The sequence below is a fragment of the Phascolarctos cinereus genome, unplaced genomic scaffold (assembly GCF_003287225.1).
Source record: "Phascolarctos cinereus isolate Bilbo 61053 unplaced genomic scaffold, phaCin_HiC Scaffold_726;HRSCAF=1367, whole genome shotgun sequence".
Classification (NCBI taxonomy): Eukaryota; Metazoa; Chordata; class Mammalia; order Diprotodontia; family Phascolarctidae; genus Phascolarctos; species Phascolarctos cinereus.
This window is the reverse complement of record NW_027556098.1, coordinates 399,711,189-399,737,469: the sequence shown is the minus strand read 5'-3', so window position 1 is coordinate 399,737,469 and position 26,281 is coordinate 399,711,189. Positions and strand designations below refer to the sequence as shown.

General features: G+C 41.7%; 1 protein-coding gene across 2 annotated transcripts in view; it reads left to right on the top strand.

Annotated features, from left to right (window-relative positions):
* DFFB (DNA fragmentation factor subunit beta) overlaps positions 1-26,126 on the top strand; it is a 32,937-nt gene extending 6,811 nt beyond the window's left edge. Inside the window, exons 3-7 of one of the 2 annotated variants that reach the window (XM_020975418.2) lie at positions 2,607-2,795; positions 4,809-4,888; positions 7,912-8,082; positions 14,699-14,799; positions 18,528-26,126. In XM_020975418.2, coding sequence (XP_020831077.1) covers positions 2,607-2,795; positions 4,809-4,888; positions 7,912-8,082; positions 14,699-14,799; positions 18,528-18,762 — 776 coding nt within the window. In that variant the 3' untranslated portion in view covers positions 18,763-26,126. The remainder of the gene's footprint in view (positions 1-2,606; positions 2,796-4,808; positions 4,889-7,911; positions 8,083-14,698; positions 14,800-18,527) is intronic. The other variant, XM_020975426.2, reaches the window with a different exon arrangement.
* Positions 26,127-26,281: the final 155 nt, after the last annotated feature.

Genomic DNA, 26,281 nt, shown 5'->3' with positions numbered 1-26,281 from the left:
CTTGAGGGAAAGGACTTTTTCCTTTTATTTTCTTTGTATGCCGAGCACAATGCATTATAGTGGGGCCTTATGTTGATGCTTGTTGAATTGAATTGCCAAGGACCATGGATTTAGAACCTGAAGGGATGTGTAGATCCTGGGTCATCCAGCCCCCTTATTTTATAGGTGAATTAGTAGCAGAGCACGAGAATTTGCCCTCAGATATTCTGGATCTAGATGAATGCTGTCTTTCAAGAATCCCATTGTCTGGATTCTCAGCCCAGAGCTTTCTACACATGACCATGGAGCTGGAGACGATTGCCCATCCGCACTGATGAGAACAGGTGTAACCTGGCGATGTAGAATTACAAGTTCTCTGAGGGCGGGGACTGCTGTTCATCGCTGTCTTTGTATCTTCTTCTCTGTAGCACGGCGCCTGACACACATCACTGTCACTTAAATACTCGTTAGCTGCCTGGCACAAAGTAATCATTTGCTAAATGGTTGTTGCATAACATTAAACCAGGACCGATTTTGATTAGGACTAAGGACGATGACAGGTGTCAGGAGGCTGGGGCGTATTACGTGGCGTAGCCTCTTTTCTGCAAAGTTCTAAAAGTAGGATAGAAACCTTGGTATTGTATCAGTGGAATTGGTCGTGCCCGGAAGCAGGGGGCGTGGGACTCTTGTGGTCCCTTCTAATTTCATCTATAAAATGGGGATAATAATAGCATTTATCTCCTAGGGTTGTGAAGATACATGAAATAGCATTTGTTAGGTGCTTTGCAAACCTTAAAGCATTATTTATGTAAATGCTTTGTTGTTGAGTTGTTTTTCAGCCTTTTCCAACTCCTCATGACCCTGCTTGGGGTTTTCTTGGCAAAGATCCCGGAGTGGTTTGCCATTTCCTTCTCCAGCTCATTTTACAGATGAGGAAACTGAGGGAAATAGGATTAAGTGACTTGCCTAGGCTCACGTGGCTAGTAATGTTTGAGGCTGGATTTGAACTCAGGTCTTCCTGACTCCTGGCCTGGTGCACGATCCACTGTGCCACCTAGCTGCTGCATGTAAATGCTAGCTAGTCATTATTCTGGGATTTCATCCACAAGTGCGTTCAGAGGCATGGACCCAGCGTGTGCCTCTGCCTGCTGGGAATTTGTGTTGCACAGTCTTATATAATGTATGTCTTTTTTATTTCTAGTGTTCTAGGGTTTTTTTTAAAATTTGAATTCTATTTTAAGTTTTACCAATGTCTTTTGTTTTTACCTCAAGGCATTTCTTAATATGCCTTCCTGCCACTGAAACATCATCCTCTTTTCAAAAGCAAAGGTCAAGCGACAATAACAGTTTTTAACAATAGAAATAGTTAAGCCAAACTATTGTGGTGCAAATAGAAGGAGTCTTACTTCAGAAGTCAGAGAACCTAGGTTCAAATCTTACCTTTGGTCCTTACTACCTGTGTGACCTTGGACAAGTCTCTTAAACTCCCTGCACCTCAGTTTCTCCATCTGTCAAATGAGGGGGTTGGATCAGGTGCTCACTGAAGGCCCTTTTAAAGGCTGTAATTCTATGACTCTTTGACCAGCCAGCAGCATGAGCGTGTCTGAGAGCATGTCCATTTCCTCCCCTCTACTTCTTTTTTTAATTATTATTATTATTATTTTTGGTTAGGCAATGGGGTTCAGTGACTTGCCCAGGGTCACACAGCTAGTAAGTGTGATGTGTCTGAGGCCGGATTTGAACTCGGGTCCTCCTGAATCCAGGGCCGGTGCTTTATCCATTGCGCCACCTTGCTGCCCACCCCCCCCCACTTCTTTACCGAGAGGAGGAAGGCGTGATTCCTCACTTATTCTCTGGCCCTATGATTGGTCCTTAGAGTCAATCAGAGTCTGTGACTGCCTTTTGGTATGATTTTTATTTATTGTTATTGTATCATTCTTTTATTGCTGCACTCTGGATCGGTTCACTCAGGTCTGCTCTGGGTTTGTTTAGGGGGTTCAACGTCCAATTAACAGACCTTTGTCTTCATCTAGGTGAGGAGGAGCCTTGAAGGCAAGATTTGCTTCTTTTCACCTAGACAAAGTAAGGTCCTGAAAGCCAAGACTGGCCTCTGTTCCTTCTCAGAACAAAACCGACTTCCCCATGAAGTAGTGGCTAGAATGGAAATGAGAATGCACCATTTGCGTTAAATGGTACTAATAATTCCTACCTCTCAGTAGTTTGGGAGGCTTAATTATTTGTAAAACAAGCACTTGAAGGACTTCGGGATGGAGGATGTAAAGAAAGTATAGTATCTCATGAAAGCAGCAATAAAAGCTAATGGTTCCTGTCATGTACCAGAGTTAGCTTTTTCCATATTGTACCTTTCAAAGTAGCTCAGTTGGGTGGATGAGAAACTGTAGTTAATTTCGGGATAAGAATGTAATGAAGAAAATTACTTTCCTCTCCTCTAAATGTGAGCTGAGTTACTATGGGAATCTGGAGTTCTAAAATGATAGCTCTTATGTCTTGAATTAAAGTCCTGAAAGCCTTTTTGGACCCCACTGTGGCCTTCATGGTGAGGTCTGGAAGGAGTAACCTTACAAAGTGCTCCGTGCATGCTGTTTGTTTTTCCTTCTTGGCGGCAGATATCAGCGACATCCATCGCTTCCTCACCATATTCTACCAGCCGCAGGCGGACGTCATTCAAGCAGCTCAGAAACTGCTCTCTGATGAGCGAGCTCCCTTGAGGCAGAAGCTTCTTGCGGACTTCCTTCACAACATTAGCGAAAACATCCAGGCAGAAACCCGAGAGGAGGATGGGCCATGGTTTGAAGGCATGGTCTGGGTTATTGCTCCCTCAGAGGGCTGGTTTATTAACTGTCACGAGATGTGGGGGTGGAAGGTGCTCCCCTGAGCCAGGAAGTTGAGTCCTAGCTAGTTATCCAAGCAAACTGGACCAAGAAGAGATCAGAGTATGTAATGTGTGGTTCAAGGAAAAGGGTGCTGGATATGGAGTTAAGAGGCCTGGTTTCAGATCTTGGATCTGCCACTTGCTAGCTGTGTGACCTTGGGCAAATCAATTTATCTCTCTCAGTTCCTCATCTGTCAAAGGAGGGGGTTGTACCTGATGCCCTCTCAGACCCTCTCGGGTCAGAACCAATGAGCACACTTCTCTGAGGCTCGTTTGGGCTCCCCTACTTCTGAATTGGGCTGAGAACCTTCTGTCCACAATAACCGAGCAATCCAACAAGGATTACTTGGGGACCTCATAGAAGTCCTGCTTCTCATCCTGGTTGGCTTTCAGATATAAGGATTGGTATGAAAACATGAAGTTAAGAGACAGTGTGGGGCAGTGACAGGAGTAATTGATCTGGAATCCGAAGATTCAAATCTCCTGATGGCTACTTTCTACCTGGGTGACCTTGGACAAGTCATTTAACTTTTTTGAGGCTTTGCTAATCTGTGAAGTGAGGGGGTAGGACTATTTAGCCTTTAAAGTTCCTTCCATCTCCAAACCTGTGATCCTGTGATTAAAATATATGATGGGATCTCGGATTTCAGACTTCATCAGCACAGGAGACTTCTTTCCCAATGTAGATCGCTACACTTGTTTATTTCTTGGATTCGTCCTAGGTGCCACCCAAAGGGTGACAGGATCATTGACTTAGAGCTGAAAGGGACCTTCGAGATACTTTAATCCAGCACTCTTTATTTTACATGTGAGCAAACAGCTCAGGGACATCAAATGACCTGGCCACAGTCACACAGCTAATAGATGTAAGGGGAAGAATTTGACCCCAGATCTTCCTAACTCCAAACTCTACATTCTGTCCACTGTGCTATCCTGCTGGTATAAAGGTCTATGTATCACCTGAATGATGCTCTTACTGGGAAAATGAGTGTATAGACCTGAAAATCTGAACTAGCAGGTGGAGGACCTAATTCTCTTGCTTCCCAAGAGCTGAAAGTTTTTGTGGATGGTGATATCTTTGTGTGTGCTAGTGGACGAGAGAGCTATTATGATGTTCTTTTAAGAGTTGCATTCTCTGCTACTAAGCTAACTGTAAGGAATTCTGTATTGTTATGGAACTCTACTTTTGAGCCAGAGGATCTGGGTTCAAATCTTGTCTCTGTTACCACCTGGTGTCTAATAATGATATGTTTACATTATTATATATAAATAATAGCTTATGTAGCTAATAATATAATAATATATTTTTATATATTATATAATAAAATAATATGTTATATATTTTATATAATAATAGCTTGTGCATATGTATATATACATACATAATATATTATTATATATAATGTATTAAATATGTATATAGTCTTACTATGTGTCAGGTACCATGCTAAGCTCTTTACAAATAATACCTAAATTGATCCTGACAACAACCCTGGGAGGTAGGTGCTATTACTTTTCTCATTTTACGGATGGGGAAACTGAGACTGAGTCTAAATAATTTGCCCAGGGTCACACAGCTTTCAACTCAGGTCTTCCTGACTTCAGGCCTGGTTCTCTCTGCACTGTTTCACCTAGCTCCCTCCAGGCCTCAGTTTCCTCATATGAAAAATAAAGGGGTTGACCTACATGGCTTCTAAGGTCCTTCCTAGCTGTAAATTTGTGATCATATAATCTTATTTCTCAAAATTCAGGCAGTTTTTCAGGATGGGACCTTAGAAGTCTTGGCTAAGAAAAGCCCATGAGGATAAACATTTTGGTCAAGAGAGCAGATCTATGAATCTGAATCCCCGGTAGGGGATCCTTGTCCTTTGCCATTGGGAAAACCTTTTCTGTCCCACTGGTGTGCTACATGTCAGTATTCTCTCTTTCCTTCCAGGTTTGGAGTCTCGGTTTAGGGATAAGTCTAGCTATTTGAGGTATAGCTGTGAGAGCCGCATACGGAGTTATCTGAAAGAGGTGAGTGTCTGTTCAAAGCCAGGTCTGTTGGCTGTCTGGATCACTACTGTGTTGTGAGATGGACCGTATAGGAAGAATTCCAATCCAGGAAACTCTGGTAGGATTGCTTCCCATGGTCCTGGGTCCTGCTTTTGGCCAGGCGCTCAGCCAACTCCTCTGTTGCAGCTTTGAAGATAATGAGGAAGAATTCTTGCCCTCCATTATTTCAGAATCTTAGTATTGTATAGTTGTAGGAATGCTGCTTCCGGAGTCAGAAGACCTGGGATCAAATATTGCCTCTGACTTGTATTACCTCCTTGGCCTTGGGTGAACCACTTAACCTCCCTGGACCTCAGTTTCATCATCTGTAAAATGAGAAATTGGTCTAGATTCCATCTTGAAGCTATGCCATCTATGATCCTATGGATCAGTGGAGGAAGTGGTGGATTGGGGTATCAGGAAGAGCTGAATTCAAATCCTGCCTAAGATACTTACTGTCTGTGTGACCCTGGGCAAGTCACTTAACCTCTGTCACCAGGAGGATCACCAGAGGTCTAGTATAACCTCTTCCTTTTCCAAATAAGGAAACTGAGGCATGGCAGGTGAAGTGATTTGCCCAAAATCACACAGATAGCTCTGCCAGTTAAGTAGCAAAGCTGGGATTTGAACCCAGATTTCTGTAGAACCATTTAGTTGTAGAGATCTTTTGTTTTTCTGTTATTTTTGAGGCAGCTTAGGTGGTTTAGTGGGTAGAGAGTTGGAACTGGACTCAGGAAGACCTGAGTTCAGCCTCTGCATCAGATACTTAATAGCTGTGTGAACCTGGCAAATTATTTAACTTCTCTGTACCTCAGTTTCCTTATCTGTAAAATGGGATTAATAACAGGCATCTACCTCCTAGGGTTGATACGAGAATAAACTGAGTACTTTATAAATCTTAAAGTGCTATATAAATGCTGTTATTATTTATTATTTTTATTCTTGAGATCTTTTTTTTGGGGAAGAGGGCAATTAGGGTAAGTGACTCACCCAGGGTCACACAGCTAGTAAGTGTCTGAGGCCAGATTTAAACTCCAGGGCCAGTACCCTATCCACTGCACCACCTAGCTGCCTCTCTTGAGATCTTATACTTTGCTATTAAAAACTATGATCATAAAATCATGGCTTTTAAGCTGCAAGGGACCTGAGAGTTCATTTAGTCCAGCCCTCTCATGTTACAGATGAGGAAGCTGAGGGCTAGAAAGGTCTTGTTCCTTGTCCCACTTAACTCATAGCTAAGGTCACACATGCTCTAAAATTTCCTTCAGGCTTTAAAAAAAGTGAGGGCAAAGTAGTGGGTCCATTTTCAAGGCATTCTCAAAGAAGGATTCCTTGTACTCAGGCCTTGTTAAGTGTCTTAACAGATTTTGCATCATTTTCACTGGTGGAAGAATGCTACCAGGTCTCTGTTTTTCCCGACCTGCAGGATGACAGCTGGTGCTATTGTTTCCAAGGGGCCTAAATCTCCGTTTTCTCTTCCTGCCTCTTCCCACCCATTCTGCCCTGGCTGAACATAACATTTGTGTTCTTCTGTAGCATCGAAGAGTACACTTCCTGGCACATAACAAGTGCATAGGACAGCTGCAGGCGTGTTGCGCCTTTCCTCTGGGTCAAGCCCAATCAGATCATCTGTTGATGAAAACATGAACCCTCAAGGGCTCTCAGGTTGATGATATGTACGTGCCTTGCTTGAACTTAGCCTAATAGGAAGGCAGTGGGATGCTTCCATGGATACAGGGCCTACCAATAAGCCTGGATAGATGCCCCAGTAAATACAGATGCAAGTGAAGGTGCTGGGCTTTATTCTCATTTTTATTTTTGAAAGTGCAGTCTTTGCAATTCTATGCCCTCTTGTCTCTTGCATTTGTCCCCTTCTCACTTATACCACACACATCCTCATTCATCATTGCCTCTGCCTAGACTCTTAGAAGAGCCTCCAGATGGGTCTCTTTGCATCCATTCTTTCCCCTCTGCAGTTCAGCCTCCAAACGACTTCCAAAGAACGTGTCTGACCATATGGCCCCGCTGCTCAACAAGCCACAGGATCCTGCTGCATCCAGGATAAAACAAAACTCTTTTGTTTGGCATTTAAAGCTGGACCTTTGCCTTTCTTTCTAGGCTGGTTATATATTTCTCTTCCTCCTACACTTAGTGCTATACTATTGCTTTTTCCTATAAATGACATTTGGGACAGCTAGGTGGCGCAGTGTCAGAGCACTGCAGTAGGGAAGACTTCTTCCTTAGTTCAAATCCAGCCTCAGGCACTTCTGAGCTGTGTGATCCTGGGCAAGTTGCTTAACCCTGTCTGCCCCAGTTTCCTCACCTGTCAAATGAGCTGGAGAAGGAAATGGCAAACTGCTTCAGTATCACTGACAAGAAAACCCAAATGCGGTCATGAAAAGTCAGACTTGACTGAAACAACTGAACAATAGATGACATTGCATTTCCAACCTCCATACTCAGGTTATACTCCTGCATCACCTATACCTCTAGTACTCTCTAGTCCCTTCTAGGTTCAGTTCATATGCCATTTCCTTTGAGAAGCTTTCCTGATTATCTCTCCACCATCCTCCCTCCCACCCCAGTTAATGCCCCATGCCAATTTGCTTTATTTTGTATTTATTTTGTATCTGTTTACCTAATTGGCGACTATGTTGTATCCTTGAAACTTCAGCCTGGCATTTAAAAAAAAACTGGACTAGATCTGTCATTTTGTTGATGTCAGAAATTCCCAGTGAGGAAATTCCTTATACCACTGTATCTTCTATGTAGGTTTATAGGCTTAGAGAGCTCTTCTCATGATGAAGCCAACTCTTTATTTCTATGCCTGAGGCACCTCTTACCTTATGGCTAATAAATGTTTATTGATCAGTTGAAAGCTGGGACACTTCACTAGACCCACCTGAAAAACGTGTTCTATTACACCATCTGTCAGATGGAAGTGAAAGATCTGTGTCATGTCTTGTATGATTGATCCTCTGGGCTTCCTTCCTGTCTTCTTATAGGTGAATGCTCATGCCTCCACCCTCGATCCCCAGCTTCGAGCAGAGTATCTCAAAATCATCAGCCAAATGTGCGAGAAACTGAAATCAGTGCGCTACAATGGCAACTACTTTGATAGGAGAAACAAAGGGAGAGAACGTCTTTGCACCGCAGAAGGCTGGTTCTCTTGTCAGGTGGGTGGTAGGGCATTCGCTCAAGAGGGAGCCACTATTGCCTATGGGACCGGACCTCAGGACCCCAGTCTGCTCTTATCTTGAAGGGCCTCTAAGTCCTGATCTGGGGTTGTAGGGAACCAAATTGGAAAGTATATGGAAGTACTTAACTTTTTAGTGAAAAGGAGGTTTTTGCCTCCCTCCCTTTTCCACTTAGAATCCCAGAATCTCAGAGATAGAAGGAATCTCAGAGGCCATTTAGTCCAATCTGCACCTGTGAGATTCCCTCCTACAGCAGCCCCAGCAAGTGGTCATGCAATCGTCTGTGGGCCTGAACTGATGAATTCCCTGAATAAAGGGAGAATTGGTATTAAATAGAGGTCTGATTGTTGTGAGCTTTAAATGCCAGACAGAGGGGTTTGCATGGAAGGGGTGGGGGGGGTGGGGAGAAAAAGAGAGCTCGCCATAACTTTTGGTTCTTTTAGAAGTAAGAAAGGGGAGATTAACCACAACTGGTGGCATTGCCAGTATAGACCCAATCCAGTATCCTGTAACAGAATGATTAATGGACCTGGAGAAGAAGTATCCAGGATGGTAGATTTTGAGGTAGGAGGGACCTTAGAGGTTATGAGATCTAATGCTCTCATTTTGCAGATGACACCGAAGCCCAGAACTCAGTTCCTCTGATTCTAATCCTAGTTTTCTTTATCCTACCTCCTTCAATGGCATGCTCCAGGGATCTGTCCTTGGCCTTGTTCTGTTCAATATAGTTTAAAGATTTCATTAGTATCTTTTGCTTGCATGGTGTATATCAGCTTCATCTCCAAATCTCTCCATATTTCCTCCCTGCTCAGACAGTGAGCCTTTGTAACAAAGAATAAAAAAAAAAGAGGAAATAAAACAAACAAACAAACAACTCGGCAAAACATAACCAACACTGCCTGTTCAATATTTTTTATCCGTTACTCAGGTGGAGATAAGAGATACCTGCTTATCCATGTGGCAGGTGGCGCAAAGCTAGGAGGCTTAATCCTTACATCTGATGAAGCCACTGGCATTCAAAAAGATCAAAACAGGTTAGACCAGTGGGCTAAATCTAAGGGGACTCAGTTCAATAAAGAGAAATGTAAAAGCCTACTAAGGAATTAAAAAACAAACCAAAACATGACTGTATAAGGAGAGGACAGGAAAGGTGTGTCCAGGCAACAGTTCATGTCCACAAGATGTAGGGGTGTCAGTGGACTACCACGTGAGTCAGCAGTGTGTTCTAGCAGTGAACTTTGGCTGTGTTAATAGGATCAGAGCCAGGGCAATGCATTCCCTTTAATTGTATTAATTAATTAATTAAGTTAATTAATTAATTAATTGAATTGATCCCCTTCTGAGAGCACCCCCAATTGATCCTATGTCTTGTTTATACGTAGTTGTTTGCCTGTTATGTCCCCTGTTAGACTCTGCATTTCTTTTCTTTCTTTTTTTTTTAGGCAATTGGGGTTAAGTGACTTGCCCAGGGTCACTCAGCTAGTAAGTGTTGAGTGTCTGGTCTGAGGCTGTATTTGAACTCAGGTCCTCCTGACTTCAGGGCCGGTGCACTATCCATTGCGCCATCTAGTTGCCCCCAGAGACTCTGCATTTCTTAAGAGCTGGGACTGTTGTTTGCCTTTCTTTGTGTATCCCGAGCAATTAGCACAGTGCCTGGAACATAGTAGGTGCTTAATAAATGCTTATTGACTTGTATAGCTTTGCTATTCTCGGTCTTGAACAGGTGGCATTTGGAGCCTCATCTTAAGAAGGATATTGACAAAGTGGAGCATCTTAGGAAGGATAGTGACAAGCTGGAGGTTGACCAGGATAGTGAGGATTCTAAAAATCATGTCATAGAAGGGGTTTTGGGTTAAGTGGGAGAAGGTTGATTTTTTTTTTCTCAATATAAGAAAAACTCTCTAATAGTTAAAGCTGTACAAAAATGGTATGTAATGAGCCATCAGACTTGAAATGGAGGCTAGATGACTGATAAAGCAATCAAAAAATATTTTACTGAGACCCTACTATAAGCCCAGCACTGTGCAGGGCACCCATTGATACAAAGACAGAAGAAACAGTTCCTTCTCTTAAGAAACTTAATATCAAATAGGGTGAACAAAGTCAAGGTATGGATAAGGTAGATACAAGGTAACTTTTTTTGGGGGGGGTGGTAAGGTACTAGCCGGGGGAAAGGGAACTAGGAATAGCTTCATGTAGAAAGGAGGACTTGTAATAGGTGAGACTTGAAGGGAACAAGGGATTCTCCTACACAGAGGGGAGGATAGAGTGAATTTCAGGCATTGAAAACAGCCAATGCAAAGGCATAGAAATGGGAGATGGAGTTGTTTCCTTTGAGTAAGAAGAATACTTGTTGGGGAGGTGATAAAGGGGATTCTTATTCCATTATGGTTTGGACTAGCTGAGTACCGAGGTCCTTTGTGACTCTAAGATTTTATGAAAGAAAGCTGCTTCTTTGCCATATGGTTATGGCATGATAGTAGAAATCATTTAGGGCAGCTGGGTGGCATCATAGTGAATAGAGTGCTGAGCTTGGAATTAGGAAGTTCATCTTCCTGAGTTCAAATTGGGCCTCAGACACTTCCTAGCTATGAGACCCTGGGCAAGTCACTTCACCCCATTTGCCTCAGTTTCCTCATCTGTAAAATGAGCTGGAGAAGGAAATGGCAAACTACTTCAGTATCTTTACCAGGAAACCCCCAAATAGGGTCATGGATCATCAGACACAACTGAAACGACTGACACGTAGTTCAGGGGTGGAAGCCTGGGCTTGGAGTTTGAGTGTCAGTGAAATCCCAAGTAGATGGGGGGAGCAGAAACAATCTATGTACCAGAAATGTGCTCGTATTATTCTCCATGTGGGTCAGAGTTTGTGGTAATCATCTTAAAAATGGTTATATATATTATATATTATTATGTATCTTCTGCCTACTATTATATGTGTTATGTTGTTGTTCGGTTGTTTCAGTCATGTCCAACTCTTCATGACTGTTCAGTCATGTCTGACTCTCCATGACCCCATTTAAGATTTTCTTGGCAGAGATACTGAAGTGATTTGTCCATTTCCTTCTCTAGCTTAGTTTATAGATGAAGAAACGGAGGCAGGTAGGGTTAAGTGACTTTCCCAGGATCACATAGCCAGTATCTGAGGCCAGATTTGAATTCTTCCTGACCTTATGCCCAGCACTCGATCCATTTTACCACCTCGCTGCATATATCTATCTATCTATCTATGTATCTATCTATGTATCTATGTATCTATGTATCTATGTATCTATCTATCTATCTATCTATCTATCTATCTATCTATCTATCTGTCTGTCTCTATAGATAGATAGATAGATGTGGATATATGTATGTATGTATATGTTGTATGTTATTATTTATCTATGTCAGGACCTTGAAACAGGGTTGCTTGGATTTGGGTGGAGGGGGAGAGATTCATATGCAAATCAACCACTTCCTTGGCCTCTTCCATTTTTCTTCTGTAGTAGGTCTGGCAGATTTCATCTGGCATGGTGGTGATGAGGACCTGGGGCTTTTGCTAATGCTTTGTCCCTGCTGGGGTGTGAATAGCAATTCAAGTAGCACTTTTTGCCATTTATAAATTGCAAATTGAATTTCCAGCATAATCCACCTCCTGAAGCTGTGGCCTTCCTATAGTTTCTAAGTGGTTTGAGCAGCAGGTGGCGTGATGCTCAGTCTTCAGTCAGTGTCCAAGCAAGGGAAGGGAGATTAAAGACGTCCTGCTGCAGCAGTGTCTTTGGGGGAGACTGCAGTTTTTCTCATTTTTTTTTGTTTATGTAGATGATTGTAAGCAACTCTGGCCATAAAGACATCTTTCCTACAGTTCAACAACTTTCTATTGAGTGTTTACTAGGAAGGCAGCATGCCAGAAGAGCTAACCTTGAATTCACAAAGACCTAAGGCCTACCTTTGACACTTACTGGCTGAGCGATTGTTGCCACTAGATCACTCTTCAAAGCTGTAAATTGTAAAGAAGGTGCCAACTTACAATGGCAGACAGAGTGCCCTCACCGAGAGTTCCCTTTGCCAATGAAATCAGACTCCCTAATCCTTAGCCTTCTGTATAAAGCTAACGTATTAAGAAGAGTTGCGGATATACATCTGAGGAAGGAGTATGTAAACCAGGAGTTCCTTCCTATGATAACCTCACAAGTCTGGAGTCCAGTACAAAGCACTGCTTTATAATTCTGATGATTAGGGCTGTGGAAGTTCAGAAAAGGAAAGATTTTGGTGAAATCAGAGAGGGCTTTGTCTTAGGCTAGGTCTTATGAATTTAGACAAGCCAAGGAGCAAGAGAGGGTAGTCCAGGAGGAGGAAGAAGATACACAAAAGCATGGGAACTACAAGGAGGATGATGATGCATTTTAACTTTGTCTTCTGCTCTTTCCTCATCACCATCTCATCCACTGAAGAGATGTGCTCTGCATAGAAAGAGCCATATATCCATTGTGGTCCGGAAACAACTTCTTTGTACTTCCTTTGTCTATCCCATGTTTGCTAGAACAGTCACAGCAGCGCAGAGCTTGAGAATGGGAAGAGCCCTTGGCAGCGAGCTACTCCAACCCATACGTGAAAGGAATCACTATAATATCTCTGACAAGTGATTATTGAGCCTTGGTTTGAAAGACCTTCAAGGCACATGGTGCTCAATGCGCACAGCAGTGGTGCAGTGGGAGTCTAGCCCTGGCTTTGCCACTAACTAGCTGGGAGATGTTGGATAAATCACCTCTGTCCTTTAACTTCATTCTCTAATTCTGAATAATGAGGGATTGCATTAGATCAGGGCTTCTTAACCGTTTCCCGCTCTTGTCCCCTTCAGCACTTCTTAAACTGTGGGTCGATACCCCATATGGGTCAGAGATGGAAGGGACCTGGATTAGATGACCTCTGAGGTCCCTTCTATCTCTGACCTTCTGTGACCATGTGAAATGAAGACATTTTTTGAGGTACTAAGGATATGAAAATGGAAACTCAGTCAACAAGCATTTATCAAATGCTGATTCTGTGCTATGGCACTATGTGAGGTTCTGGGACACAAACAATGGCAAAAATCACATCATCCCAGCATGTCAGGGCCTACCAATTTAATGAGAGAGGATAGAGAAAGAGAAAGAGATAGGTGAATGGATGGAGAGATGCATGGAGAGATGGTAAATGGGTGTATGGATATATAGATGGATAGGTAGATGGAGAGAAAGGAAGGAAAGAGGAGGAAGAGAGGAGAGAGACAGAGATACATACACACGCACACACACACACACACACACACACACACACACGTACACACATATACACAGAGAAGTCCTGGTAAATGAGAATAGTGGATCCCCTGAAGTAGTTGCAGTATTTTGATACTTAGTATTCTAACTACCTATTTCCACTGGGTTTGAACCAGTTACCATATTTTCCACAGTTAAAATTTCAAGCAGTGTAAATTCAAGTACATTTGGCCACTTGAGGGGATTAATTATTTAAACTAGTCATGATGTGGTTGTATAACATTTATTCATTTCTTATCACGTGCCAGGCACTGTGCTAAGGAATGAGACCCACAAATAATTTTGAAGACAAGTTAGAATGTAATAATACATAATATATAGGTCACTTCTACAGCTAGACTCAGAGTAGGTGCTTTAATAGATGCTTAGTGACTGATTAAATTAGAAAGGGAGAGAACTTATTTTGTCTAATCTGGAGCATAGAACTTAAGAAACTTTCTGGCTGGAGAGTTCATTCATTCATTCATTCATTCGCTCATTCATTCATTTAACAACCATTCATTAAGTGCTTACTTTGTGCCAGGAGCCAGGCTAGGGCTTCAAAGACAAAACCAGAACATTCCCTGCCCTCAGGGAACTTGCTTTATTTTACATCAGCACTTGCTAATATGTCATATTTCAGCCTAGTCTTATAGACATCATACCTGCCCAGATAGAAAGTGTGAGGGACACACGTGAGCAATAAATTAGTTATCCTGACAGTATTTATTAGGCACCCGCTATGTTCCTGGAAGAGGCCTATTGGTTCTGAGCAAAATCTGAATTCTCTAGGCAGAGCTGGAGTTCCTATGGTTCATAGAGTTAGTGGTGCAAGGCTATTCAGGAGGGAATCCTGGCATCGGGAAAATGCTTCTAGAACCAATTGCTAATTAGGGACAAAAACCATCACTGGGTGTAGAGAGGCTGCTGGTGTTTTTTCAATTAATAAGCATTTATGTTCTCCACTTCCATTTGGAAAAAGAAAAAGGAAAAACCAAACCAAAGCCTTGCAACATATGCCCAACCAAGCGAAAGAAATGCATGCATTGGCCATGTCCAAAAATAGATCTCTTCTCCTACCTCGTAAGTGCATCCCCTCTTGATCCAGGAGGTATTACCTAGCTTTTCAGCTTATATTATTGTGAGCTAATTTCCCCCCTCCATGGGAAGCCATCTCCCATTTTATCATAAAATCCAATGGGATAATAGGGTTCATTTTTACTGAAATTCATTTTACTCACCCCTTTGATGGAGGGACGGCAAAATTCACTGGAGTTCAAATCGACTTGTCTCCCATTTTGCCATTTTAGGGTCCTTTCGATTTGGATGCTTGTTTGTCTAAACACTCCATCAACCCCTATAGCAACCGGGAAAGTCGAATTCTCTTCAGCACGTGGAACTTAGATCACAAGTAAGTAAAGCTAGGCATCTTCAGTGCCATTCATGTAGCCAGAGCAAAGTGACCCAACCAAGACAGCAGCATGTCTGCTGTTAATAGGGATGGGGACCAGATATGTGATTTCACTGATACTGGGAGCTCCTTGGTGAAGGAACTCCCTCTACTAATACCTTGCTGTCTTAAGAGAGTTGCCTAGATGGTAAAAGTGAAGTGATTTGCCAAAGGTTAACTAGTCCCCATGTGTCAGAGGCAGGATTTGAACCTACATCAATCTGGCTCCTTCAAGGCCAGTTCTCTATTCTCTGTGCCAGTGGAGTCAAAATCAAATGAAAACGGGGACCACTCAACTATACCTAACAATCCCTACAGGCTTGGAAAACTACATATTAATATCATCTATATTCTATTATCTTTTATTATTAATTTTGCTAAATATTTTCAAATTAAATTTTAATCTTGTTGGGGCAATACACTGGGCTGAATGTTTGGTACTTATGTACTGTTAATTAACCTTATTAGAGTGTCTAGTAACTTATGAAGATACTTAATTTTATAGTGATTGGCTATGGTAGCAAATCAAAGGATGGTGCTGATGCAGAGATGTAGTGGTGCAGTGGGCACAGCATTCTATGTGGAGACAAAAGACAAGGTTTGAATCCTGACTGTGACACTGTGGAACTGGATTACTGTGAACAAAGTCTGGAGAAGACAAGATCTGGGGGCCATGGCGGTTGTTGTCAAATATTTGAAAAGCTGTCTTGTGGGGGAAGGATTGGATTTATTCTGTTTAGCCTCAGAAGGCAGATCCAGGAAGAATGACATAAAGTTACAGAGAGGGTGATTGGAGCTCAATTTCAGGAAAAAATAAACTCTGTAATGATGAGAACCCTACCAAAGCGGAATAGGCTGCCTTGAAAAATGGCAGCTTCCCTTTTCACTGGAGGAGTTCAAGCAGAAGTTAGATGTGTGGTGTGGTGTAGTGGGGGTATAAAAGTGAGCTAGTCCTTAACCTCAAGGAGTTGATATTCTATTGGTGGGGAAAGTACAGATAAGTTGGTATAGGCTATATAATAAATGGGGCACCTAAGTGGCTCCATAGTGCGCAGAGCACTGGGCCTGGAGTTCAAATCTGGTCTCAGACACTGACTAGCTTTGTGACCCTGGACGAGTCACTTCACCCTGTTTGCCTCAGTTTCCTCATCTGTAAAATGAGCTAGAGAAGGAAATGGCAAACTACTCCAGTATCTCTGCCAAGGAAATCCCCAAATGGAGTCATGAAGAGCCAGACATGACTGAAAACAAAGAAATTCGAGCTAATAGTTAAATAGCACCTACTATAAACATAACAGGCAACATGGCATAGTAAATAGAGCTGACCTTGAAGTCAAGACTTATATTCAAGTCTCACCTCTGGTAAATACTAGCAGTGTGACCCTGGCATGTTACTTAATCTCTTAATGCTCTGGGCTTCTCTGTAAGATGCTAAATTTTGGAGACAGAGCTGCCTTGAGCATTGTCACTATCAGTGAGATCATAAGGCATGCCCTTATTCTTATCACTTGTGCCAGGCACTGGGCTAGGGGAATAAAGAGGGAAGAACGTTTAATAAGTGCCTATTGGGCACCAGAAGCAGTGGGTGGTGTAGTGGATAGAAAGCTGGATAGACATCTTCCCTTGCTTTGCCTTCCTATTGTGCTAAGTGCTTTAAAAATATTACCTCAAATAGAGATAAAAATGAAGCAATCCCTACATTCTTCTCTTTTTTACATTTAATTTTTACTTTTTTCTCAATTACATGTAAACAAAAAATTTTACTCATGTTTTCAAATTTTGAGTTTCAAATTGTCTTCCTCCTTCTCTGTCCTCCCTCCTCCTTGACAAGGAAAGCAACTTGATATAGATTATACATGTGAGTCATGCAAAACATTTCCATATTAGCCATGTGGCAAAAGAAAATGCAGACCAAAAAAACTCAAGCATAATAAAAGAAGTTTAAAAAGTATGCTTCAGTTGGCATTCAGACTCCATCAGTTCTTTCTCTGGATGTGGATAGCATTTTTTCTCATAGGTCCTTTGGAATGATTTGGAGCATTAGATTGCTGGGAAGAGCTAAGTCATCTAGTTGATCTCTGTACAATATTGCTGTTACTGTGTATGACGTTTTCCTGGTTTTACTCATTTCACTTTGCATCAGTACGTGTAAGTCTTCCCAGGTTTTTCTGAAAACATTGTGCTCATCATTTCTTATGTCACAATAGTGTTCCATCAGAACCATATGCCACAACTTGTTCAGCCATTTCCCAATTGATGGGCATCCCCTGAATTTCCAGTTCTTTGCCACCACAAAAAGAACTGCTGTAAACATTTTTGCACATATAGATCCTTTTCCATTTTCTTTGATCTTTTCGGTGTACAGACCTAGTGGTGGTATTTCTGGGTCCAGGGATATGCAGTTTTATAGCCCTTTGGGCATAGTGTCAAATTGCTCTCCACAATGGTTGGATCAGTTCCCAACTCCATCAAGAGTGTAGCAGTGTCCCTGTTTTTCCACGTCCCTTTCAACACTAGTAATTTTCCTTTTTTGTAATTTTAGCCAATCTGATAGGTGTGAGATGGTACCTCAGAGCTGTTTTAATTTGCATTTCTCTAAACCATAGTGATTTAGAGCATTTTTTTTTTCATATGACTATAGATAGCTTTGATTTCTTCTTCTGAAGGCTTTCTTTGTGTCCTTTGACCATATATAAATTGGGAAATGACTCGTATTCTTATAAATTTGTCTCAGTTCAGTACATGTTTGAGAAATGAGGCCTTTATCAGAGAAACTTGCTGTGAAATCCCTCACCCCCCCAATTTCCTGCTTCCCTTCTAATCTTGGTTGCATTGATTTTGTTTGTGTAAAACCTTTTGAATTTGATATAATCAAAATTATCCATTTCGCATCTCATAAGGTTCCCTTTCTCTTGTTTGGTCACAAATGCTTCCTTTATCCATAAATCTGACAGGTAAAACATCCCATACTCCCCTAATTTGCTTATGTTGCCACCCTTTATATGTAGATCATATACCTATTTTGACCTTATCTTGGTATATTGTGTGAGATGTTGATCTATACCTAGTTTCTGCCATGTTGCTTTCCAGTTTTCCCAGCACTTTTTGTCAAATAGTGATTTTTTTGTCCTTAAACCTTGGATCTTTGGGTTTGTCAAACACTAGATTATTCTGGTCATTTACTACTGTGTATTGTGTACCAAATTCATTCCACTGATTAACCACTCCATTTCTGGCCAGCATCAGATTATTTTGATGATTACAGCTTTGCAATACGGTTTGAGATCTGGTACTGTTAAGTCACCTTCCTTCTCATTTTTTTCATTGATTCCCTTGATATTCTTGATCTTTTGTTATTAGTTTTTCTAGCTCTACAAAATAATTTTTTTGGTAATGTGGCTGACTTTCTTCTTAATATGAAACAAATAAAAATATAAATCCATCTTTGAGGATTGTGGGAGGAGAGCTCTAGAAACTGGAGAGCCAGGGGAGGGAGGAGCCAGTAAAGACCTCAGGAAGGAAATAGTACCTGAGCTATATTTTAAAGGAAGAACCTGTTAGAAATGAAATTAGGTTGGCTGGTCCTCAAATGGGTAAGTAAAAAACCCGTCATTTGGATGTTCTTTTGGCTTGAGGAGGGAAATTGCTCACTTTCTGAGAGCCAATAACTAGTTCATCTTCTCTTGCAGAATAGAAAAGAAACGCACCATTGTGCCCACCCTGACTGAAGCTGTTGCTGAGCAAGATGGGAGAGAAGTAGACTGGGAATATTTCTACAGCCTGCTTTTTACCTCCGATAATCTCAAATTGGTGCATATTGCCTGCCATAAGAAAAGTAGTCATAACCTCAACTGTGATGAAACCAGGATTTACAAACCCAAGAAGCGTGTTGTCAGGAAACGTGATGCCCGCAGACGTCAGTGACCTTTCTGCTATTGCTGTCCTAGGTTTTAGAGTGAGAAGGGGACTTGGAGATCATCTGCTCCATTCCCCTTGTTTTACAGAAAAAGAAACAGGTTCAAATAGGAGAAGAAGCAAGCATTTATTAAGTGCCTACCATGTGCCATTCTCTGTCCTAGTGCTGGGGATGGATACAAAGACAAAAATGCAACATTTCCTGCCCTCAGTGAGCTTACATTTATCGGAGAAGAAACAACATGTGTACATAAAATGATATACAAAGTATCTGCAAAGAAAATGGAAGACAATTTTTGTTTTGCGAGGAAGGATTAATAGCAGGTGGCCTCAGGAGCATCTTCCTGTAAGAGGTGGCAGTTCAGCTGTGCTTAGAGGAAGCTAGAGATTCTAAAAGATGGCAGTAAAGAAAGAGTCAGTCTAGTCACAGGGGACAGCCAGTAGAAAGTCAGGGAGCCTACCTCATGTACCTATCTGATGGTGCTTTAATGCAGGGTCTCCGTAAAGGCGCTGCTTTCTGTCTGTCTCTGTGGCTAATTCCAAGCTTACAAATGTCTGTCTGTCCATATGTCTGTTTCCGTCTTTGTGTTGTTGTTTAGTCATGTCCACCTCTTTGTGACCCCATCTGGCGTTCTCTTGGCAAAGATCTTGGAGTGGTTTGCCAGCTCATTTTACAGATGAGGAAACTGAGGCAAACAGGATGAAGCGACTGTAAGTTTTGAACTCAGGAAGGTGAGTCTTCTTGACTTTAGGCCCAGCGCTCTATCCACTGCGCCTCTAAGCCACTTGATGTCTCTATGTATATACATATATATGTATACATAGGTGTGTATGCATACACACACACACACATATATATCCATTCAGAGTGGCCAGGAAGACTTTGGATCAAGTGCCACCTTGGACACATCCTGGCTATGTAACCCTGGGCGTGTGACTTAACTGGTGCTTTAAACAACTGTGTAATTTCTGAGAAGGGGCTGACCTGCGCTGGTGGAGGAGTTTCTTCACTGGGAGTTCCCCATACCAATGGAACGGTATTAGTCCCTATCTCTCTATCTCTCTGTCTAGCTCTCTGTCTCTAGATCTATGTCTATATAGCTACGACATAGTTCTAGCTAGAGCCCTTTCCTTTCCTTTTTTCCTCTTCAGTCTCCCAATTTCTGTTGATTTCTAGGTCTTTCCCCTTGGTCGTGTTGTTAGTTCTGCTGTTAGAAAACAGATTGTTGGGTGCTCAGCATGAAATAATAGTTTCTAGCTATGAGAAAATGGTGCTCTGCGAACTAAGGAACTTTCTTCCCTCTGTAATTTATCCAGTATTTTGTTGACTCAAGGCACATTTTCCACAGTAAAAAATAGTAATCCTTGCTTTTTATAATTCCAGCTTGTGGGATATAGGTTGTTCGAATAGTCATGTTGGGTCTGTAAGCCATTGGGGGACATAATTCTGTTTTGTGAACCTTATGCATGAATTCTCACCAAGCTATAAGTGGGCTGGTGGTGGTGGTAGTGGTAGAGGGGTGTGTGAGTGTGTGTGTGTGTGTGTGTGTGTGTGTGTGTGTGTATTGTGTGCATGCGACATGTAAGAAGGAATTGGACCTGTTTTCTGGTCATGTATTACCAATTTGGTAGTAGTGGGTTAGAGAGTGAATTTTAATTTTAACTTAAAGTTTGTTTTTCCTGTGCCAAATTTCCTTTTATCTGAGAAAATGATGCATCTTCCTGAAGCATATATGTTGAATTAAAAAAAAAACCAACCAAACACTTCAATTTGTAAATAAACATTTATTAAATGTTTACTGGGTTCTAGGCAGGACAGCTAGGTAGTGCAGAGGAGAGAGGGCTGGGCCTGGAGTCAGGATGACTCATCTTCATGAGTTCAGATCTAGTGTCGAACACATATAGCTGTGTGACCCTGGGCATATCACTTCACTGCCTCAGTTTCCTCATCTGTGAAATGAGCTGGAGAAAGGAAATGGCAAACCACTCCACTGTCTTTGTCAAGAAAAGCCCAGATGGAGTCTCCAAGAGTTGGTTACGCCTGAAATGACTGAACAACAGCAAATGTTCAGGGTACTAGGGTCACACAGCTATTAAGTGTTCAAGGCCAGATTTGACCGAATGAGTCTTCCTGACTCCAGGCCTGGAGCTCTATGCACTATGGCGCCACCTAGCTGCATGAGGGGCATAGATATTCCCAACCTTTTCTTCTTCAAACCTCCCACACCATTCCCTCCTTAATCTTCTCTGCTGAGGAGCTGGACTCATGATTCACGGAAAGAAAGTGAGGACATTGAGAGATGCCTTCACCCATTCCTCTTCTCCCAACACTCTGACTTTGTCTCCTGCTATTTCTTCCTTCACTCCAGCCTCTGAGGAGGTGGTGCTTCTGTTTGCCAAGACCAGCTCCTCTGCACGTACCCCTGTCTTACTCTCTCCCATCTTCTTTAGCAGACTGCTCATATCTACTGCTCCTTACTTGCTATCTATAAACAAACCCATGTTTCCCCCTGTCCGGAGGCAGCTAGGTGATACAGTAGATTGAACATTGGGCCTGGAGTCAGGAAGACCTGGGTTCAAATCTGGCCTCAGATGTTTACTAGCTGTGTGACTCTGAGCAAATCACTTAACCTCTGTTTGCCTCAGTTTCCTTAACTGTAAAATGGGATGGAGGACCAAATGAGATAATCTTTATAGAAGTGCTTAGCTCAATTCTTGCCCTCCTCTTTAGCTTCCCACCTTTACTAGGTCCTCCTGTGCCCACCATATTCCTATATTCCTTTTCCCTCGTCGGTATGCTCCTTACCATCCACACTTGATCTCTTTCATCCTTTCAGGCTCTTCTAAACCTTCTGTACTCTGGCTTCCTGAAATCATCATTCAAATGAAAATGCTTTCTCCAAAGTTACCAGTGATCTCTCGATTGACTTTTTCTCAATTCTTATCTTTCTGGACCTCTTTAAAGCCTCTAACACTGTTGACCACCTTCTGATTCTGGATATATACTTTTTCCTCTCTGGGTTTTTATGACTGCTCTTTCTCTTGACTGTCTACTTATCTGTCTGACCCACTACTATGGGTGTGACCTGCAGCTCTGTCTTGGGCTCTCTTCTTTTTTATATCTATAAATATCTCAGTGGGCAGCTAAGTAGCACAGCAGTGGATAGAGTGCTAGGTCCAGTCTCAAACACTGACTAGCTGAGTGACCCTGGGCAAGTCACTTAACCCTGTAAAATGAGCTGCAGGAGGAAATGGCAAACCACTGCAGTATTTTTGCCAAGAAAACCCCAAATAGGGTCACAAAGTTGGACACGACTGAAAAAAACGATTGAAACTATGTCAGTTGGTGATCTCATTGGCTTGGAGATTCAATTACCATCTCTATACAAATGATTCCCAGATCTGTTTATCCAGCCCTAGTCTAATTTCCTGAGCTCTAGTCTTATATCACCAGTTGTGTTTAACGTTTCAGAGTGGATATCCTGTAGGCGTTGAAAGGTCAATGTTACCAAAATAAAATTCACCTTCACTCCCTCAGCTTTTTCTCTAAAACTCCTTCATGAATTTACCTATTACTATTTTTTAAAAAATTATACTTTTTTTCAATCAGCAAAAATTTACTTTCCCTGCCCCTAAAATTGGGAATGAAAGAAGACAAAATCCTTGTTAGAAATAGGTATAGTTAAGTAAAACAAATGTCCACGTTGGCCACATCTAAAAATATGTGTCTCATTCTGCACTTTGAGTCTTTTACCTCTCTGTCAGGATGTAGGAAGCATGTTTTGTCATTAATCCTCTGAAATTGTGGTTATTGATTACACTGATCAGAATTCCTGATTCTTGTGAAGTTGTTTGTCTTTACCATGTTATTGTCATTCTCTTGGTTCTGTTCACTTCACTCTGCATCAGTTCATGTAAGTCTTCCCAGGCTTCTCTGAAAACATTTTCATCATTTCTTACAGCACAGTAGTATTCCATCCCTTTTGTATGCCAAAACTTGTCCAGACATCCCCCAATTTACGGGTGCCCTCTCAAATTCCCATTCTATGCTACCTCAAAAAGAGCTATAAATATTTTTGTATAGTCTTACAGTTTGCTTTGCTTAGGTTTAATCTGTTCCTTAATCTACCTTCTCTCTAATTCTTCTTTTCCCTTTCTCCCCTTTCAGGAGGTGGCTGGTGGATTCTTTCTACTTTGCCTTTTTGTTCTAAGAGATCTGGACAGTTTTCTTTATAAAATTTCTTGAAATATAATGTCTAGGAACTTGTCTGGTCATGGCATTCAGGTAGTGCAATGGTTCTTAATCTTTTTTAATCATCAATCTGTGTTTTCATTATCAATAGTTTTTGCTATGAGATACCTTCCATTTTCTTCTGTTTTTCCAGACTGTGTTTTAATATTTTGGTTGTCTGATAAAATTATTGGCTTCTTTTGGGTCCATTCCATTCTAATTTCTAAGGAGTTTGTTGCTTGGGCAAGGTGTTATACCTCTTGTGCCAAGCTAATTTCTTTTCCAATTTTTTTCTTCCATAGCTTTCAATTTTCCAGTTTTTTTCCTCTAGCACTCTCATTTCATTGACAAAAACATCTACTTAGCTTTTTAAAAACACTATCTCTTCCAAGAATTCTGGTTGAATTAGTGCTCATGTTTTGTTTTTCTTTGAGACTTTGCTTGTACATTTTTGGAGTCATTCTCTTTTTCTGGATTTGTGTCTTGAGTATCCTTGTCACCATAGTAACTTTTTATGGTGGTTTTTTTTGGGGGAGGAGGGGTTTGTTTGTTTCCAGTCTGAGCTGGTCCTATTGCTGGGGGATCTCAGAGACAGCTCAGGCAGGAAACTTGTAAGCTTTCAGCCCTACTCAAGCAGTGTGATTCAGGGTAGAGTCTGTTTCTTTTCCCCTGGTCTGCATGCTAAAAGTTCCTGACCTGGGTTTGGATCTGAGCAAATTAGATTGCTGCTGGACTTAGCCCCTGTCAGCCAGCTAGGAAGTCTTGCTGGTTCAGAGTGACAGAATTACAGGCTTTCGTTTGGTGTGGGATTGCTACCCTAGGTACTCCTCTGCAGGCTGCACACCGGGCTAAAAGCTGGAACTGAGACCAGCTCTGCTCTGAGCCGCAGTGCTGATGCTTGCTTCTGGACCTGTTCCTTTCTTGCTACACAACCCAGGAGTGAGTGAGTGAGTGAGTGAGTGTGTGTGTGTGTGTGTGTGTGTGCGCAAGCATGCACATGTGCGCATGAGCGCATGCTCTACCATCCTCCTCATCATCTAGGTTCAAAACCTTGGCGTCATTTTCACTTCCTGTCTTGCTTACCCCACATATTCGATTAGTTGCTAAATCTTGTAATTTCCCTACATCTCTCCTATACCTCTCTTCCGACTCGCACAGCCACCACCGTAATTCGGGCCCTGTCATTACCTCTCACCTGTTCTATTGTTTCAATCTTCTAAATTGTTTTCCCTAGCTCAAGTCTTTGCCCACTCTCATCCCTCCTAAACTCAGTGATTTCCCTAAAGCGTGCGTAGGTCTGACCTTGTCACTCTCTGCCTCAATAAACTCCAGTGTTTTCCTATCATCTCTAGGAATAAATAGAAACTCTTTTTACGTTGAATGCTGTAGACAACTTGGCCCTTTCCAATCATCTTGCATTCTTCTCTCCACAAACCCTACAGTCCCGCCATTCTGGTCTACTTGACAACATTGTGTCATTCATCTCTTTGCTTTGGGCTATCTCTCCTGTAGGGCTGGAATGCTCTGCGTTTCAACTTCTGACTCTGAATCTCTGCCTTCTACACAGCTCAAGGACTGCCTCCCCCACAGTGGCCTTTTCTGGTCCTCCCGTGTTACCTTCCTGTAGTCTGTATTTGTCTTGTATGGTTTGATTTATGCGTGCTGTCTGCCCTATTAGAGTTAAGCCCTTGAGGACAGGGAAGGATATTTTGTGTTTAGTTTCGGGCAGCACAGTTTAGGAGCGACATTGACCAGAATGCTGAAGTTTCTCAGGTCCGTGCCACGTTAAGATCTGTTTACAGGAATGGGGATATTTAGCCTGGAGAAAAGACGATTCAGGGGGCATATCAATCTTTGGGTACTTGAAATACTGTCCAGTGGAAGGTGGTTTGGATGTGTTCTGTTTGGCCCCAGTGGGCAGAAGTAGGGGCATGGATCTAAGTGCCAGAGAGCCAAATTCAGGGATGATGTCAGGGAAAAACTTCTGAATGACGAGCTACCACTAAGTAAAATGGATACGCTGCTGTAAAAGGTAGTGCTTCTTCAGTTTACATAGTCTTCAAGATAAGACCAGAGGACCACGTTTCAGGCAGTGGCCACCAAGGTCCCTTCCAGCTCTGAAATTCTGTGACTTCTGTGAAAATCTGTGGCAATGGGGAATCTGGGAAATGTGAACAAATGAAATTGAAACAATCAAAAACTTCAACTTTTAGCAAAATTGACATGAATTAACATCCAACAAAGGCATGAAAACTGGCCAATTGATGTTCTATTGTGTCTAGCCCGAATGCTGGGCTAACCAGTGAGCAAACAGGATCATGGAATATTGATGGGAGATTCAATCTTCTCATTTTACAAATGGGAAAGTTATTTGCCCGAGATGAACCAATCAAGTTTCAAGTATGAAATGCCTACTATGTGTCCACGAACCATGTTAGGTGCTGGGGCTATAAATATGAATTGAGACAATCCCTAATTATAAGGAGCATTCTTCTGATATGGAAAATGTACTCATATGTGACAGAGCTGGGATTCTAATATAGGTCCGCAGACTCCAGATCTGGGGGAGGCAGATTGATGAAGTGACAAGAATACAATCCTTGGTGATGGGGGAAGACAGGTTAAAGTTCGACTCGTCTGATGGTGACATTTTAAATAAATAATCATAAAACAATTTTTAATTGGGACTGTAAGTCATTGCCTTGCTAAGCCCTGTTTCTTTTCCTGTTAAAAGAATATCTAGAATATCTAACCCTCCCTCATTTTTGAGGATCAGGTGAGATTAGTTATTTAAGATGCATTACAAACCATAGAACATGTCTATGTCATCTATTATTTCACCAAAGATACCTTCAAGGAAAAAAAACAGGTTTAGATAATGTACAAACTGGATTAGCATGCCCTGACAGCCTGAGTCTCTGGCACAGTTCTGTCATCTAACATTGTTTTTGAGAAGTTTTATCTGCATTTGGTAACAAGCCTCCTCGTCAGTTCCTGATAGTGGAATGAAAGCAGCAGTTGAAATGCTCATAAATGTCTCATAAGTGCCACAGGAATGTTCAACTGAGTAATTTTTTTTGCAATGCATTTTTATACTTTGGCTAATATATTTTTTTTAATAAAGAAAATGTCTCAAAATGAAGTTTTTATTTTGCACCTTATTAAAACCTGGGAATATCGTACATTTCACTTGATGTGTCTTGTTCCAGAATAATTCTGAATCGGCCGATTTAGAAACACTCATATTATAAACATTTTTTAAAAATTTTCTTTGTGAAGTTATTGGTGTGAGGATTT